This window comes from Aythya ferina (genome assembly GCF_964211825.1).
Source record: "Aythya ferina genome assembly, chromosome: 3".
NCBI lineage: Eukaryota > Metazoa > Chordata > Aves > Anseriformes > Anatidae > Aythya > Aythya ferina.
Genome location: NC_140298.1, coordinates 86,274,210 through 86,290,291, shown reverse-complemented (window position 1 = coordinate 86,290,291; position 16,082 = coordinate 86,274,210). Strand labels below are relative to the sequence as shown.

Below are 16,082 nucleotides of genomic sequence, written 5' to 3'. Positions count from 1 at the left end.
TAAATGGTTTTATTATTAACTTTTTTCAGATTATTCACAGAACTGGAGACAGCATCAAAACATGGTCAGATCTTAACTGAGAAACTTAAACTCACCATTGGACTGGTTTTTAGTTAGATTTGACTGCCCTCATAGTGAAGCATTTCTTCTGAATATCTAATTTAAATCTGCCCTTCTAGTTTACAGACATTCCCCCTTGTCCTATCACTACACTCCCTGACAAAGAGTCCCTCCCCATCTTTCCTGTAGGCTCTCTAAGTATTGGAGGGCCTCCCTAGAGCTTACTCTTAACGTCTTCTTAGAGCCTTCTCTTAACGTCTTAGAAGACGTTAAGAGACGCCTTCTCTTCTTCAGACTGAACAACCCCAACTTTCTCAACCTGTCTTCATAGGAGGTGGTCCATCCCTCTGATCATCCTTGTGGCCCTTCTCAGGGCTCGCTCCAATACACCCATGTCCTTCTTATGGCCCCAGGGCTGATTGCAGCATTCCAGGTGGGGTCTCCTGAGAGCAGATTAGAGGGGGAGAATCACCTCCTTGCCTGCTGGTCTCACTGCTGATGTAGCTTAGGATATGGTTGGCTTTCTAGTATCCCCCTTTTCTGGTGGATAATGAAAAGGGGAAGAAGTACTGGAGAAATGCTCTGTTCAGTGTTATGAGTTTGTCTTTAATTTGACAAGAAGGCTAGAATACATGTTTCACAGAGTGATGCTTTACTAGCAGCTAAAGTTCCTTAGTTTTCTGCTAATTATTTTTAATAGAATTAATTGTACCAGTTCCTGTCTGTTCAATGTCTAAGCCCCTAGCTAAAAGTAACATAGCTGTTGTGAATAACACATTCAATAGATCACCTATTAAAAATAAGATTGAAATAAGTGAACTGCACCCTTTGTTTCATTGGATTCCACGTGGGCAATACTGTTCATCGGTTTGTTTAGCATGGGAGGCTGACAGATTAGGAGTACTGGTTATTTGATCAAAAGTCTCAAGTTCTTAGTCACGTTGCTACGTCTAAAAAAATATAACAGTGGTTGTCTGTAAAACTGTATATATGTCTAAAACAGATTTGGTGGGTTTCAGGAGAATAGATAGAGATACTGATCTTTCTGGCATCTTCCCTTTTGTTCCTTCTTGCTCGCTTTTAAACACTTTTTAAATTTTGTCTGTTTCAGCATCTGGATTTAGTTTATTCTGACACTGCTTTTCTACAATGTGTGTAGAAATCCTTCCAAACACTTCTTCCCTGATTAAGCTCTGAAGTCTATCAACAAGCCAGAGCTTGAGAGAAGAAATCTAATTAACAAAGACCTAATCTTTGTTAATGGGACCTTTGCATGATGGAAAACATTACAAAGTTTTTTCTTTGTCCCTCTATGATTTCAGGTAAGGATGATATGGATATGTGCGAGCTTAATCTTGAAGAGACTGGCTTAACCCGAAAGCGAGGTGCTGAAATTTTGTCAAGACAGTTTGAAGAAATTTGGGAGCGCTGTGGAGGTATCCAGTATCTTCAAAAAGCAATTGCAAGCAGACAAGCTCGTCCTACGTATGCTACAGCTATGCTGCAGAACCTATTGGAATAAGTGGTCATTTTGCACAGTAGTATTTGAGATGAGAACCCTTGTCCGTGATACAAAGGGAAGAGTTCCTCTATGCAGCAGAGGACGTAAACATTCTATAATCATATTAGAGATGTTTAATATAAAGTGAACAGATTTTATTAATCATGTGGTTTGTTAATTTGTAATGTATGATGTGATGTTTAATTTGGGTAGAGAGCCTTAATAGGTATGAGGACCCTGAAGAATTTTCAGTCAGTGTAGTTTGTTGCATTTTGTTTATACATTGCATTTTCTTTAACAGTTTCTGTTACTACTCTTAACACTTCTAAGTAATCTATCTGTACTTGAGTACGTAGCACAAAGAACTGCATTGCAACCACCTTTTGATAAAATCTCTTCTTCAAAACACTAAATAGTTGGTTTTAGGTGGTGGCTTACTAAAGAGGATATGCTGTATCTCTTAACTGGAATTGTGAGGCCTTAGCTTTGACTTCTGTTCTGGAGAAGTTGGAGTATTCTTTTTTATAATCTGAGACATTTTATGTCCTGATTTTGAAAACCGGTTAGTGTCTGTATTTACTGACTTCTTCTGAAACTGATGGGAAATCCTCCTACACTTGAGACTCATAAATTCCTACTTAATGCACTCTCTGTCCTGGTTTAAAAGAAATGTTTTTCTATATGTTCTGAGAAGAGCATTATATATGTCAATATTCTGTAATATTGTACACAAAGAATGTACTGCTCATTAGGGCTTATACCACTTCTCTCAGTTTCTTTTCCTTTTCTTTCTTTCTTACCCTTTTTTTTTTCTTCTTCTTCTTCTTCTTTTTTTTTCTTTTTTTCAAGTACAGGTCTCCTTTAGACTTTTATTTTTCTAACCAAATTTGTATTAGGAAATTTGTCCATTCTTGGACAATTCACTTAGCCATGTAGTGTAATTTAAATATTGTATGCAAAATTGTCCAAGATTTATATCTGGAGGCATATAAGATTAAGGATAGCATAAGGGAAATATGTTCAGCTTATGGGTGGTGATATAATTTAATTAAACATTGAGACCTGATCCTCAGATGTCCTGTATATTATAACTGTAATGAGATGCACAAGGTCTGTACCTTTTGTTAGACTGTATAAAAATTTGGTCCAGTAACATAATGCATCATTTATATGCCATGTGCTGCTGAATTAGCTACAATTTTTAGTATTCTGGAATATTGTAGTGATTCAGGCACTGATCTTTATCTCAATTTTCTTTGTCAAGTGTCCTAGCTTATAACAGTTCTTTAATCAACCAATTAGAGATTTTGTGGACAGAAATTATTAATTTCCTACAGTTTTAAGGTGCATCTTGTTCACTTATGTGAGTGTTTCAGCGTGCTGGCCGTTATTTCAACAAATTAAGCTTGATTATGTATTTTATCTCTCTGATAAGAATTGGAAATACAAGTAACTTGATGTCTAATTACTTATTCAACCTGGTTTAAAAATGAGGGCTTGAGGTATAAATTGGCAAAGATTGCTCACACTGCAAAATTATTTCCTTTCATTTTACTATGTTTGAAACTTTTTGGAAAAAGTTAAAAAATGTAGTTTTTAAATACATAAATATGCGTAATAACTTCCAAGTTATTAACAGTTTGTACATAGAGAAAACTCATGATGCATACATCCTTTCTGATCATAGATTGTGCTTACATGCCTTTGTCTAAGTTCACTCCTTACTGGAATACACGTGAAGATGTTTGAGTAGTACATTAACTTGATATGAATTAGCTACATCAGGGAATCTCAGCTTCCACTGCATACCCACTCTGCTTTTTGGTGTTGTGATTCCAAACTGGAAAACATGTTTTCATTTTACCCATAAAAAACCCTCTTCACCGAAGCAGTAATTTTTGCCTGGAAGATGAAAGAAGTGCATCATACTGCCGGCTAGCAAGCTGTGTGCAGACCTATTCAATGTGTAAAGGTGATGTTATGAAATTTAGGTTACTGGTTTAACGTGTTAGTGGATTGGAATAAAGGTTTCAGAAATCCTGGTCTCCAGAAACTTAGCACTGCAAAAAGCTTTGGCCATTTATGTGATACAAGGAAAAGAAAATCACTGAAATGATAGTGGTGAGAAGCCCTACTCTATATTTATTACTGTCTGGATTTAAATTCTTGACTCACCATGTTTGGTCTCAGTTTATATATGTAAAGCAGATTTTATGAGACTGAACACTAAGCAAAGAACCATCTAAGTGTATGTGTGTACGGGTGTATGTATATACATATATATATACTTAAGTATGTATGTGTGTATATATATATGTATGTAAACATAACTGTTGGGAACTTAAAATAAATAAAATCATTAATGTAATTTTTCCAGTTTTTTCCTTTCATTAGGCCAGTGTTTCCTTGATGCAGGCTGTTCTGAGACAGTAAGTTATGTACAGACTGGTATCAGAAGGAAACTTTATTTTTCAGATTGGGTTCTCTGGGAAGTCTTGTTAGCTAAATGGGAAATATTAGCTGTGAGGGAAATTAAAATTTGAAATAGTGGAAGAGGAACTGGTGGCTGGATGTTTTCAACTGACATGTTCCCACTTCTCTGCATTGCTCCAGCAGTATGCCTGAGGCAACCAGAAGACACATTCCAAAAATCAGGGTATTCTAGTTTGCACAGTAGCATACCTTTTTTCTTCTATATCAAAACCATCTGATTGTAGTTTTGCTGATCTTTTTGTGCAACAAAAGTAATTTTTGGTTCACTTCAGAACTATTTTTTTTTTTTTTTTACGTGAGGCAATATTCATCTGCTTTTACAGATTTTCTCCATTGTCTCATCTACTGTGTCAGTGATACTGTTGGTTGATTTGGAGTCAATCTCTGATCTCAGGGATTGTGGTATTATCTTAATGCCCTTCTGATCTACAATTACACAGGAAAAAAAAAATGTTTCTGAAGCAAAATGCTAAACTCTTTGTCTTAGTTCTGTGTGTTTTTTTTTTTTTTTTTTTTTTGTAAACATTTCTTCCTGCCTCTCGGTGTAGCTCTTCATTGTAGCCTCTACCTCTTCACTGTAGTTGAGATCTCCATGAAACACTCCAGAATTAAAAGGAGAGAAAGAGAATCACCATGCTAGGCTACATTCCTGACTAGCTGACCAGTAATATAAATTTTCTAGAGAATGCTACTCAAGGTTCATAAGGTCTTTCACCCACTGATGAGACCGGTTTCCTTTTTGTAGTAGAAGCCTGTTTTTGTTTGTTTGTTTTTTTTTTTCCCCGAAAATATTTTTAAAGTATTTAAATGACCGTCTAATACTGTACTGAAAATTTAAATAAATAAATACATTCCATGTTGAAATCTCAGTTGCATCTCTTGTACTGTTTTGTCTTTAAAAATTTAAAGAATAAGGTAAGGGTAAGTTAAGTTATGAGAAGGATTTGGTGCTAGAACTACCTGCTGCCTTTTTATCAGATGTATGTGGTGCTTAAAGCTGCTCTAGAAAAGGTTTCGTCTTTACTCTTTGAGTGTTTCTCTGAAATAACATTCTGATATTACGAATGGTGTTACCATTGTCTCAATTCTGAGGATTTTTTAAAACATATTTTCTTACTTGTATTGCTATTTATTTAAACCATGAGAGTTTTACTGTAACCAATGCATTTATTGTTTGCTGTGCTGTTTACTGTTTGCATCTCCTTCATTTTAGATCATAACAATCAGTGACTAATGAAACCACTTAAAATATTTTGAGCTTATGTGCTGCAACAAAAGCTTTGTTTGAGCAGGTTGTTATTTTGTTTTGTTTTGTTTTTTAAAGTTATCAAACTGTTTCAAGGGCCAAATCAGAGTAGTATTTTCAATTTAAGACAATTGAAGTAATTCAGACTTTATTAGGTATAATTTTGTCTCAATTTCCTTGTGGTTTTCATTTCCAGCTACTGTTAGAACTACAGTTAAACATCACCTTTAAGATAATGTGCTACATTGTAGTGTGAGATTAAATAATAATTCAATTCCCTGTGTAATTTTCAAGTAATAGTTTTATTATATTTTATTGAAATACAAAAGGCTTACATCCAGCAAATATATTTGGTAATTAATAATCGGGAGTAATAAATACAATCATGAATAATCATTTTTAAAGTACACAATTTAAAATTACTCATTTTTTAACCTAATGGTAGTGGGTACGAATGCAAATACACTAAACACATACAAAAATACATTTGTAATGGAAAAAAAGAATGCTTTCAGCATTCTTAATGCATCTTAACTTACATGAGCAATTGTAAAAAGCTAATGCTGTTGACAGGGATGACATCCAGTGCCCTGCAAGCACTATTTTTAAAGTGAAGTTTTATTCTGAAGTGTTACTGTGTAAAACAGCATCTTAGTGTTTTGATTTAAAGTATTTCTATTTAAATAGACTAAGTAAAAATATGGTTTCTGTTGTAGAAACTTAAACTTGTGTCCTTGGTACATTGCCTTCATTTGTACACAATCATCAGTTTTGTTTTTTTTGTTTTGTTTTGTTTTGTTTTGTTTTTTTTTTTTTCTTTTTTCAAGGAGCCCTGTTTGTGCAGTTAATTGTTTATATTAACTGAATTTATAAATGTATATAATAATGTAAACTAAAGTTTAGTCTTTGCTGTGGTAATCATGTGGTACTAACAGTTAAAAAGAGTTATAACTACAATCAGCCACTATCCTGAATATGTGAAAGTTTCACATCTGAATGAGGAGCTGTCATCCAGTATAGTCATGAACTTTGTAGAAGCTCACTTTGAGCTGTAAATACAACTTCCGGTGTGTGCCAAGCAGCAAACAGTGCCTAAATGTTATACAACACAGGCATGGCACATACATATATGTTTATATATATATATATGTATTCAAGAAAAAGATGTTCAAGGTAAAGTAATGCTCATATTTGAATCAGGATTGTGAGTCCATAGGGCATAAATTGCTAAGCCTATAAGTAATTAATGGCCACCCATTGTCTGCCCATTGTTTCTTCTAGAAAAACTAATAGTAATCTTTCAAAATTATACACCAAATTTAAAGCATGTTTGTGCATGGCTTTGTAATCTACTTGCTACTAGGAAGGTAGTTGTGAATGTGAATCTCATGTTCTTAAAGGATTAAGAAAACTGCAAATATTTTTTCTCTTCAAAAATTTTGAAGGAGAAGACAGTTTGAGAAGTTTGAGGAGAAGACAGTTTAACTCTGTTGGAGATGTTCAGCAGCCACTTGGACGTGGTCCTGCTCTGGGTGACCTTGCTTGAGCAGGGGTTGGAGCAGATGGCCTCCAGAGGGCCCTGCCAGCTCAAATCGTGGTGATTCTGTCACCAGGAATTAAGCAGTGAAGCGTATATGTACATATGTATATACATCATGCTTTTATTAATAGAAAAACAGGAATCTGATTTTCAGGGAAGCCATTAAAAAATAATTCCAACTTGTATGTGATTTGCAGTGTGAGCATAGTAAGGAGAGAATGGAGAAGTTCCCAAACACTTAAATGTAGCCTGTGGAAAGAGGTAAAACCCTCACTAATGACAGCTCATAAATTTCCATGTTTGCTGCTTACTCTGCTCTAGTGTAGGTAAGAAAAGTTAATAAAATGGTGTAGGTCTGCTTGAAAGCTTCATCTGCATTTTTACCAGAGTGGTTGTACAGTATTAGCTAATACAGTATTGCAAAAAATGCCACTTTTGAGCAAAATCCATTTCTAGCACAAGAATGTGAAATAAAAATATGATTAAGATATATATACACACTGTATGCTTAGTGCAGGCATCTTAACACTGGTGATCTCTTACCAGACAACTTTTGGGCATGGTCAGATAGTTGATAAACTTGATAGTGTTGTTTTTCTTTAATAATATGATATGTTAAATGTGTACTGATTTTTGAAGAGAAAGTGATATGTCTTTAGGAATCATTGATTTTTCTTCATACACATTGTCAACCTGAACTGCTGTCTTGAATAATGCAGACTTTGTTATTCTGAATACCTGTAAGAGAAATTCTCGTAAGACATTTAAAAAGCATTTTTCATTTTGAAAAATTATTATTTATCTACTGCTAATAGTCAAGAGCTCACTAAAATCTTTTGAGATAGTCTCCAGTTCATTCTAAGGAGAATTGAAATAATCCTGCTCCTGAAGCTATTTTACATACTAAATCATGGAGTTTAGAGAAGAATTATTATTTCTGTCCCTGGTGTAACAATGTTGTGTATCTGTATGAAATAACAAACAAGTGCTATCTATACCTTCATAATTTGAAGAGTGTGTTTTTGACTGTAAAATAACAACTATGCAATTTGCTGCAAAAGAAGCCGTAACTAAATATCTACAGGAGATTACCAGCACACCAGGGATAAATTAGACTTCGGGATGTTTGGTTCCTCAGCATTGTTTTGGTGTAAGAGCAGCAACAGTGCCAAGCAAACTTAAAATCTGTAAAGCCTAATGCCATAAATTTTGAACTAAGAGTAAAGCCCTTCCATCTCAATAGTATTTTAGAACATCTTTCCCTTGTGATTGTGGTAATGAAACACTAAATCTGTGATATTGGTGGGGGAGCTCTAACAGGCTATCTTGCATTGCTTTTGTATTATTTTAATCCAAAATACTGTTTGCTTGATAATCCAAGTGACTGACACGAGGATGAAACAAATCGCAGTCTTTTGTTTTCCGTCAAATATAATTTCAGTTATCTTGGTGACTGAAAGTCACTTTTTCAGAAGATGATGCTAAATGGCAGTCACTAACTTTGATGAATGACATTTTAGGTATTTCTGAGGGATAATCTGTAACAACTTTTAGGCTGCATCTGCATTACATCAGAATAAGTGATCTGTGTCCGTGCCAATTAGATTTAGCATCATGAAATGAATTATTCTACCATCCTCTCGTATCCAGTGGTTTATTGCCTGTGCTTCTGGGTTATTTTATGTCAAATACTTCTGGGTCTTCCAAGGTTTTGCTTAAATTTGTTGCAACCAATTTTCTTTGTCAGTACATGTCTTTTGCAAGCTTAGAAATGTTTGTGAAGACCCTTTAGATAAGATCCTTTTTCTCTTTAAGAATTAGATCCATTACTGAATTTTGAACGTTTTGAAGATGAAGCCCACTCACTAAATGCTACGTACAAGCACAAATAAATGACAAATTTATAGAATAACATCTGTTAGATCAACTGCAAAATAATAGACTTTAGAGACAGCTTGATGTAATACCCTAGCAGTTGAAAGCAATGTCTTATTTTTCAGCACCCTTTTCACTGAGTAGAGAACATCCAGCTGAGTCACTGATAGGGACAGGGGATATTACAAGAGAAATGATGCATTTTGAATGAGCCTGTGTTTTGAACTTCCATCTGTAAGGAGGAGAAAACATGTCAGGATGAGGTAGGCCAGCAGAGAATCAGATCAACAGGATTGTTTTTAGGGAACTTCGTCATGTTTGACTCAACCGTAGCAGGTCACCTAGATGTGGGCTTGTTGGCCTTGTGTCTCAGTCTGAAGGGGCCTGCCCACTCCAATGTGTGCATGCTGGCTCGGTCACGTTCTGCATTGCCCAAAGAAAGACAAATCTCACAGTCGTTTTATTTCCTATATTAGTATTTGCTGAGCAAGATGTACTGTTCCCACAGACCTAACTATGTAAAGCCCTGACTGTGGTAGTTAGCGGCTTGCACGAACTTAAGTTTTCTGCTGAGCTCAGAAAGAAGGAAGAGCAAGTTCTTCATCTGGACACAAAGCGCATATTAATTCCTGTATGATATAGAAGATAAAAACCAGCCTCTGAGAACTAGGTTTTGCAATCATTTTCCATGTAGTGCCCTTATATCATAAACTGAAAAAATTTTTCATGCTTAGGAAAACATTGAAAACTTATTCTGTTTTCTACTAAATTTCATGCCTATTTTCCTAAACTCCTTTATAAACACAGATGTATACTTATTGTAAGTAGTGTGTCCTAAAAAGTTGTAACTGCTGTCATTATACATGGCAAAACAAAACAAACAAATTGGAATTTTAAATTTGGCTTAAAAATTTTAGATAGCCAACTGCTCCTGAATATTCAATTGAAATGCCATATTCTGGCCCCAAAGGAGTTTTCCAGATTGTGACATGGAAGTGTTGCTCTTGGAACACAGCTTTCATTAGCTGAAACTATGTACGCGTTCCCTCCTTCTTCTCTCTCATCTTTTTCCAAATTACTTAAAGCATATTCAACATAAAACCTCTGAAGTGAGCACTCATTTTCTCATTTTGAGCTGTACTTATGGTGAAAAATTATCAACTACTCTTTTTTTTTGAATCCAATTTCTACTTCATGGTTGCCTCACTTCTCAAGATCTAGCTAAGAAAACAAATTTAGGTGAGAAGAGCTTTGTCAGTATACTTCTTCCAATTCAAATATAGCCCAAACATCACAGGCCCAGCTTTCTCCCACAGATGTTGTGCCATTTTATACCTTTCATAAAATATTTAACACTTTTGTAAATAGTGATTTTAAGTAGTTCAGCCAATATAAAAGTAACATTTATTATTTAGGTCTACCCACAGACAAATTTTTTTTGAAGACGGGTGTACCAAAATACTTCCTTCTATGACTGGAACACAGTTGCCAGTGTCTGTGTTCTTGTTTTAATCAGCAGCAAAGCCAATTTGTTCTTGAGCTTTTCTGAACAGCTCCTCCCTGCTGTATTGTAGATCTCTATCATTGTGTTCCTGTCTCCCCACTTGTCAGCTCAGTCTGTACCTGTCACCTTAAGTGCCCGAAGACATCAGACCTGGGCAGGATCCTCTGTGTGATGAAGATAGGCAAAGATAGGCAAAAATAATCAGCTTCTCTCTGGTATCAGCACTTCTTCCTTTATTTACATAAAACTAGCTGTGTGGGCTCAAACCAAAGGTAGCCCAGTATCCTGTCTTCAGTAGTGTATATCTAGTGATAGGGCACTGATATTCCCCTCAGTGATAACTGCTAGCAGCTGTAGTCAAAATTCTTTAGTTCTAAGTTGGGCTGCGATTCGGGAAAATGAAACAGCAAAGTAAAAGCTTTTTGTCTACTTTTCAAGAGATCACAGTCAGATACGTCAGAATTAAGAGGGTTTGATGATTTTAGAGAAAGTCTTGACTCAGCTTTTCTCCTTTCTGTCCTTTTTTAACCCCCTAAAGATACAAGATACCCTGTACTTGAAATAATGTCTGGATATGAGTGGTACTTGAAATGTCTGAGATATGAGTGGTAATCTGCTCAAGCTGGAATTCCTGTTTGCTTCAACTCTACATAGTTTAAACAGGCTCTATGTATTTTCAAAGAATCAGTCGTTCCTATGCAAGCCTCCCCTTTGGTTTGCATTCTGTGTTGAACTTTCATTTCAGATTTTCCTTCTTTCTTTTTGTGTATAAGTGACTGCTGCATTAGCAAATATATACATAGAACTGAACCCTGTTGCATAAAAGCACTTCAGAGTGGATTGTGCTTGTCATATCAAACATCCAAAGAAAATGAGTTTTTCTTTGGATGGAACTAGTACAGAGAGGCTTCCTGGTAACATTTACGAAGAGGAAACTGGTTGGAATTTTAAAGCTCTCAAAAGTAGTCACAAACCTCGTTTTTGTCTGGCTGATGCCGGAAATGCAGAATTTCAGAGACTAACTTGTCAGTCCTGGCTTTGTAAACTGGTCTGGTGACCTGCAGCAGTTTAAAACAAACAAAAAACACCACCAGATTAGTTATTTCACTAAATTACAAAAGGCACTTGGACAGAATGGAACACCAAAGCCATGCAAAAGAGCTGTAAGAAAAGCAGTTCTACACTGTGTTATGAAACCAAGACAGAAGTAAATGTGGAAAGTAAATATAGGAATTAGTATTTTTAGTCATGAAATTGCTGAGGAAGAGCTTAGAATCAAATTTAGTTTAGTCGGAGAGCTACAACACGAATATGGACCTGTTATTTGAGGAGGGATTGTGTGTTGAATAACAAGGAAGAAATTCCATGCATTTTACCTCCATACTGAATTGTGTTTTCAAGATTGCGTAATGCTTCTTGATCAGTGATCTCTGAAGAACTGGCACAAGCACTTACGCTACAAGCCGTATGGCAAAAGCTAGTTATGGGTTCATCGTATTCAAAAGCAGGATTAATCCTTACAGCATTTTCTGAAGTGCGGCTGTTGAGAGTAGGACTTCTACAATGCAGAACATTTTTGTTTAGGTAAGACTTTAAATTACAAAATAAAAAAGAGGATTTTTTTTTTTTTAATGTGAAGAATGAGCCGCTTACTCCAAATTAAAGTTTCTTTTTCTTTTTCTTCTCAACTTAAAAATTAAAATGGTGAAAAGAAAAACAAGGCTTAGCAAGCCAAAAATGAGAGGTTTAAAAGTGAAGGGATGTGTGGGTTCTGGAGCAAATTTTGCACAGCGCTGTCCTTGGTGGAACGTGTGTCTGCGTACAGGGCATCTAAAATGGGGAGAGGAAGAGAAAAATATACAGAACTTGAGGGCAAAAAATACAGAATACCTCAAATGAAAACAAAAGAAAATATGCAGTTTAAGTATAAACACAGCATTCACAGTACAATTTATTGTTATTGTAAGGAATAATGTGATTCATAACAGACAAAGGAAAATTATATTCATGAAAACGAGTGTTAAGCAAAAAAAAAAAAAAGATACATTCTTTGCCTAATTAATGAAGTTGAGATAATATTTGTGTTTTAGCACCTTAAAAGTTCAGGTGTGTTTTTTTGAGTAATTCCTAAACATATCTCTGAAGCCTATATTGTGCTTGTTGATGACTTTAATCTAACTAGTGAGGTCTGAAATGGGAGCTCTACTTTAAGGCGAGGGAAAAGGTTCTCATATTGTATGAGAATCACAGGGTTTCCAGTTGATAGAAAACTACTGTAGTTCTGAGTAAATTCACAAGTAAAACAAGTGCAAAGCAAATGCTCCCTTCATAGGCCATAATTTAGTATAGAGACGGTACGAGTTTGCTCAAGTCTGAGACTAGTATTAAGTTTGTATGTAATTTGTTGTAATTCACGGAAGTTTCATGTATTATTTTTAATATTTTTATCATACTAACTAAAGGTTTTGTAATTTCTGTACATTAATCCATGTTTTTCTGAAATGGAAAGAGATTATTTTTCACAGTGGGTTGGTTTTGGAGCAATAAACTGGTTCAGTAAATTTTTTAGGAGGACCCATTTAAATTGGAGGCTGATTATTAGTTAAAATTCTGCCACTACACTGCTCTGACTCTTGCAAGTCATTGTGGTGGATTCGAAATAATTTTCTGCTATCTTTTCTGTGATGCCCACTGCAGAAAATGAATTGTGACAGTTGTGTTCTTGCAGTGAAATTATCATATGAATAATTTGCTTGGTAGTCTAATTTTTTGACATTAATCCTAAGTATTCTAAAAGACATGTCATTAACCTAATTCTAAAGTCAGTATTAAGAGAGAATGAATCAGGTTAGTGTTCATAGGTGTGCTTGTAAGAAAACAGATTTCATTTTTAATACGACTTAGAAAACTTAATTACTAGGTAATCAATAGCGAAAAATGTGAATATGTTATTTTTCCATGATATATCAGGAAGTATGAAAAGAATGCATGGTTGTGTGCTTGTCATCTCTGCCAATGATGCTGAATTGCTCATAACTTTCAAATGCATTTCTGATAAACAGCTAGATCATGGTGTTCTGTGCGTTCCATCTAATAGATCAAACAGGATTTATCCACAGTGAAACTGTTTGTGTTAAAGAAAGGTATTGCAATGTAGTTTAAAGTATCTGAATAGTGAGTTCTTGGCTTATTAGCATAGTTTATGCTGTTGAAAAGTACGTACTCGGCCCTGTTTGTTCATGGAATAGAACCAGGGGTCTGTGAGCAGAATTCACGTCAAGAATCATTTATTTACCTGCAGACAGCTCCTTTTCCTGGAACTAACTCACAGTTCCCACCATTGACACAAAGATGTGGTTCCATCTCACACAGGCTCCGGCAGGGTAATCCGTCTTGGCTTGTGTAACCAGGTTTACAAAGGCAGTCAGCCTCTTTTGTCCACTCGTTCATTATGCATTCAGAAAATTCATCACATGCCATGAATTTGCATGGGTCTGCCTGATCAGCTGTAAAGGATGGGTAAATAATTAATTGAGGCATTGAGGCATTACCCCCAAAGTATTTGGCAAGCTCTGTGGCAGCTAGAGAAAACAGTACACATTTACTGGCCTGCTACTTGTGCATGTTAATGGCAGGATACAGTCTGGCATAAAAGGACATGCATTTTTCTCTCTCTAGATGACACAGCAAGCATGCAAGCTTATATTTACTTGTACGTTTGTTTACCCTGTCCTTATTAAGCTGTGATTTTATTTTTATCTTACTGACAAGAATTTTCACACTTGAATATTGTTGATCTTTTTTTTACTATAAAGCACTGGTTTTGTTCTCAGGGATATAGTCGTGCCATACTATAGTCTTGCCTATGTGCAAGAAGCAGTTTTTGCTGTAATCACCTTAAACACATGCTTTTAGGCCATGACTAGGGGAGGGAATGAGTTTAGTGAGTATTGCACAACACTATGAGGACTGAGACATAACTAAAAGGATCAGAAAGCGTCATATTAACACCCAACTCTATGCTGATGGAGTAATAAGGAGGAAGGCTGCAACCACCAGTCTTGTCTGCTGGAGGCAGTTCCTTGTGTATCAGAAGTTAAAACCATAAATAGAAGGCAAAAGATGAGAAGCAGGGCAGGGGATACAAATTCTGTTTTTATCAGCACACAGTAAGATGTGTGAATCAAGAAAGGCAAAAAATGAGTGTGTAAAGAGGAGAGAAGGAAAGGAGAGCAGATGTACAGATTGGAGCTGGGCTACACAGGACAGCAGATCCTGAGTGACCTGAACTCTCCAAAGGACATTTGCACACACAGCATTAGCCCTAGAGAGGAACTTGGTTTCAAGTCTGGTCTAGAGAAATCAAAATCATTTAAAACACCAGCACAGAAGAAAAATGTCCACTCCTAGTTATGTAGGCTTCAAATTTCTTAAGAAGAAAAATCTGCAGTTTTAAAAGATTGGTACTGGGTATTTCAGCTAGTACTATAGTTACTATCTGGGCTGAAAATTTTCTTCCAGAGCCAATTCATGGCCCTAGATTCTCAATAATATTAATTTCAATGAAACATAAGCATCACGTTCTTTACAATACTACCGGAAATCTCAGACACACAACAGGATGTGCTTAACTGCTGGAAATTAATCTAGCAGAGCCATTCATTTCTAACCCCTCTACAGTTCTGTAGCTTTTTTTTTTTTTTTTTTTTTTTTTTTTTTTACTATTATTTTTATTTCTGAATTTAAGATCAACAAAAGCAGTTTTAGCTTGCTTGATTTCCTTTTGCTATATAAAATGTACATGTTGATTTGTGAGCTGCTTTGCTCCTGGACTGTAAATATATGTACACATAAAGTCTAACAATTGGGCACCAAAGAAGTACAATAAATCACAAGGTAACTTTACTGTCAGTCAAACCTTTACCTATACAAAAACTGAACAAAACAACAAAGCAAAACATTTATTTCAAGTATTTTGATCTGGTCAGTTGTATTACTGGAAATTACAAGGTTTAGTCCCTATTTGGACAAAACCAGGTGGCACACAAAAGGAGACAGTAGTTCCTACAGATTCTTTTCTTAGCCCATGCAAAAAAAATGCTTGACAAACAAAACCAGAACAGTCCCACAGGAGGAAGAAAACAAACAAACAAACAAAAAAACAACACAGGGGAGTTAGTATGACTGAATAACTGATTAAGTATTAACTGCATGTCTCATCTACCCTCTCCCCAGATTTGATGACCACAGTTTACCTTCACACTAGTGGACATAAAGATTGATTGTGTTACTAAGGAAAAACATTCTCTATCTGAGCATTACCTACGGTTGTACATTATGGCCCTGCAGTGTTGAAAAGCTGAAAGGTATCAGTGTGTTTCTGTGTCATTAGGAGAGCTAGGCATGAGCAGCCCACTGTGTTAGAGAGTCATTTTTTTGTGATGGTGTTTCATTTTCCTTAAAAAAAAAAAAAAAAAAAAAAAAAGTTGGGCTATGCACCTGCCATGATTTGTCACTTTCTCTGCATTTTCACTTATTTAGATAAACAACAACAAAAATGCTCGCAGGTAATTTAAAAATCCTTTTATGTATTTTGGTATTTATGGTATTGTTTATATATGTATATTATATGTATTTATATATATACTAATGTAGTTAGCCCTTTACAGCTATGAAAGTTGATGAGTCTTGCAACGGATTTTGGGCTGTCAGTTCCCATCAGTGTTTCATTGTGGGATAACACTGTTACCACTAGATGGCTCTTATTTTCACACTAAATAGAAATTTGCTTGCATTATCTTAATTTACTAAACTTTTTCTTTTTCTTTTTTTTCCCCTCCCTTGAAATAAAAAAGAAGTGGGG

At 35.5% G+C, this 16,082-nt stretch overlaps 2 protein-coding genes across 17 annotated transcripts in view; one reads left to right on the top strand and one right to left on the bottom strand.

Annotated features, from left to right (window-relative positions):
* MYO6 (myosin VI) overlaps positions 1–4,923 on the top strand; it is a 115,786-nt gene extending 110,863 nt beyond the window's left edge. For all 16 annotated transcript variants that reach the window (XM_084512349.1, XM_084512355.1, XM_084512354.1 and 13 more), the window contains one exon: positions 1,383–4,923. In XM_084512349.1, the coding sequence (XP_084368475.1) occupies positions 1,383–1,582 (200 nt within the window). In that variant the 3' untranslated portion in view covers positions 1,583–4,923. The remainder of the gene's footprint in view (positions 1–1,382) is intronic.
* A 663-nt stretch (positions 4,924–5,586) lies between these two features.
* IMPG1 (interphotoreceptor matrix proteoglycan 1) overlaps positions 5,587–16,082 on the bottom strand; it is a 65,767-nt gene continuing 55,271 nt past the window's right edge. The window contains exons 16-18 of the mRNA XM_084512368.1: positions 13,515–13,725; positions 11,194–11,277; positions 5,587–7,578 (exon numbers count right to left, since the gene is read on the bottom strand). Of these exons, the coding sequence (XP_084368494.1) occupies positions 11,238–11,277; positions 13,515–13,725 (251 nt within the window). The 3' untranslated portion in view covers positions 5,587–7,578; positions 11,194–11,237. The remainder of the gene's footprint in view (positions 7,579–11,193; positions 11,278–13,514; positions 13,726–16,082) is intronic.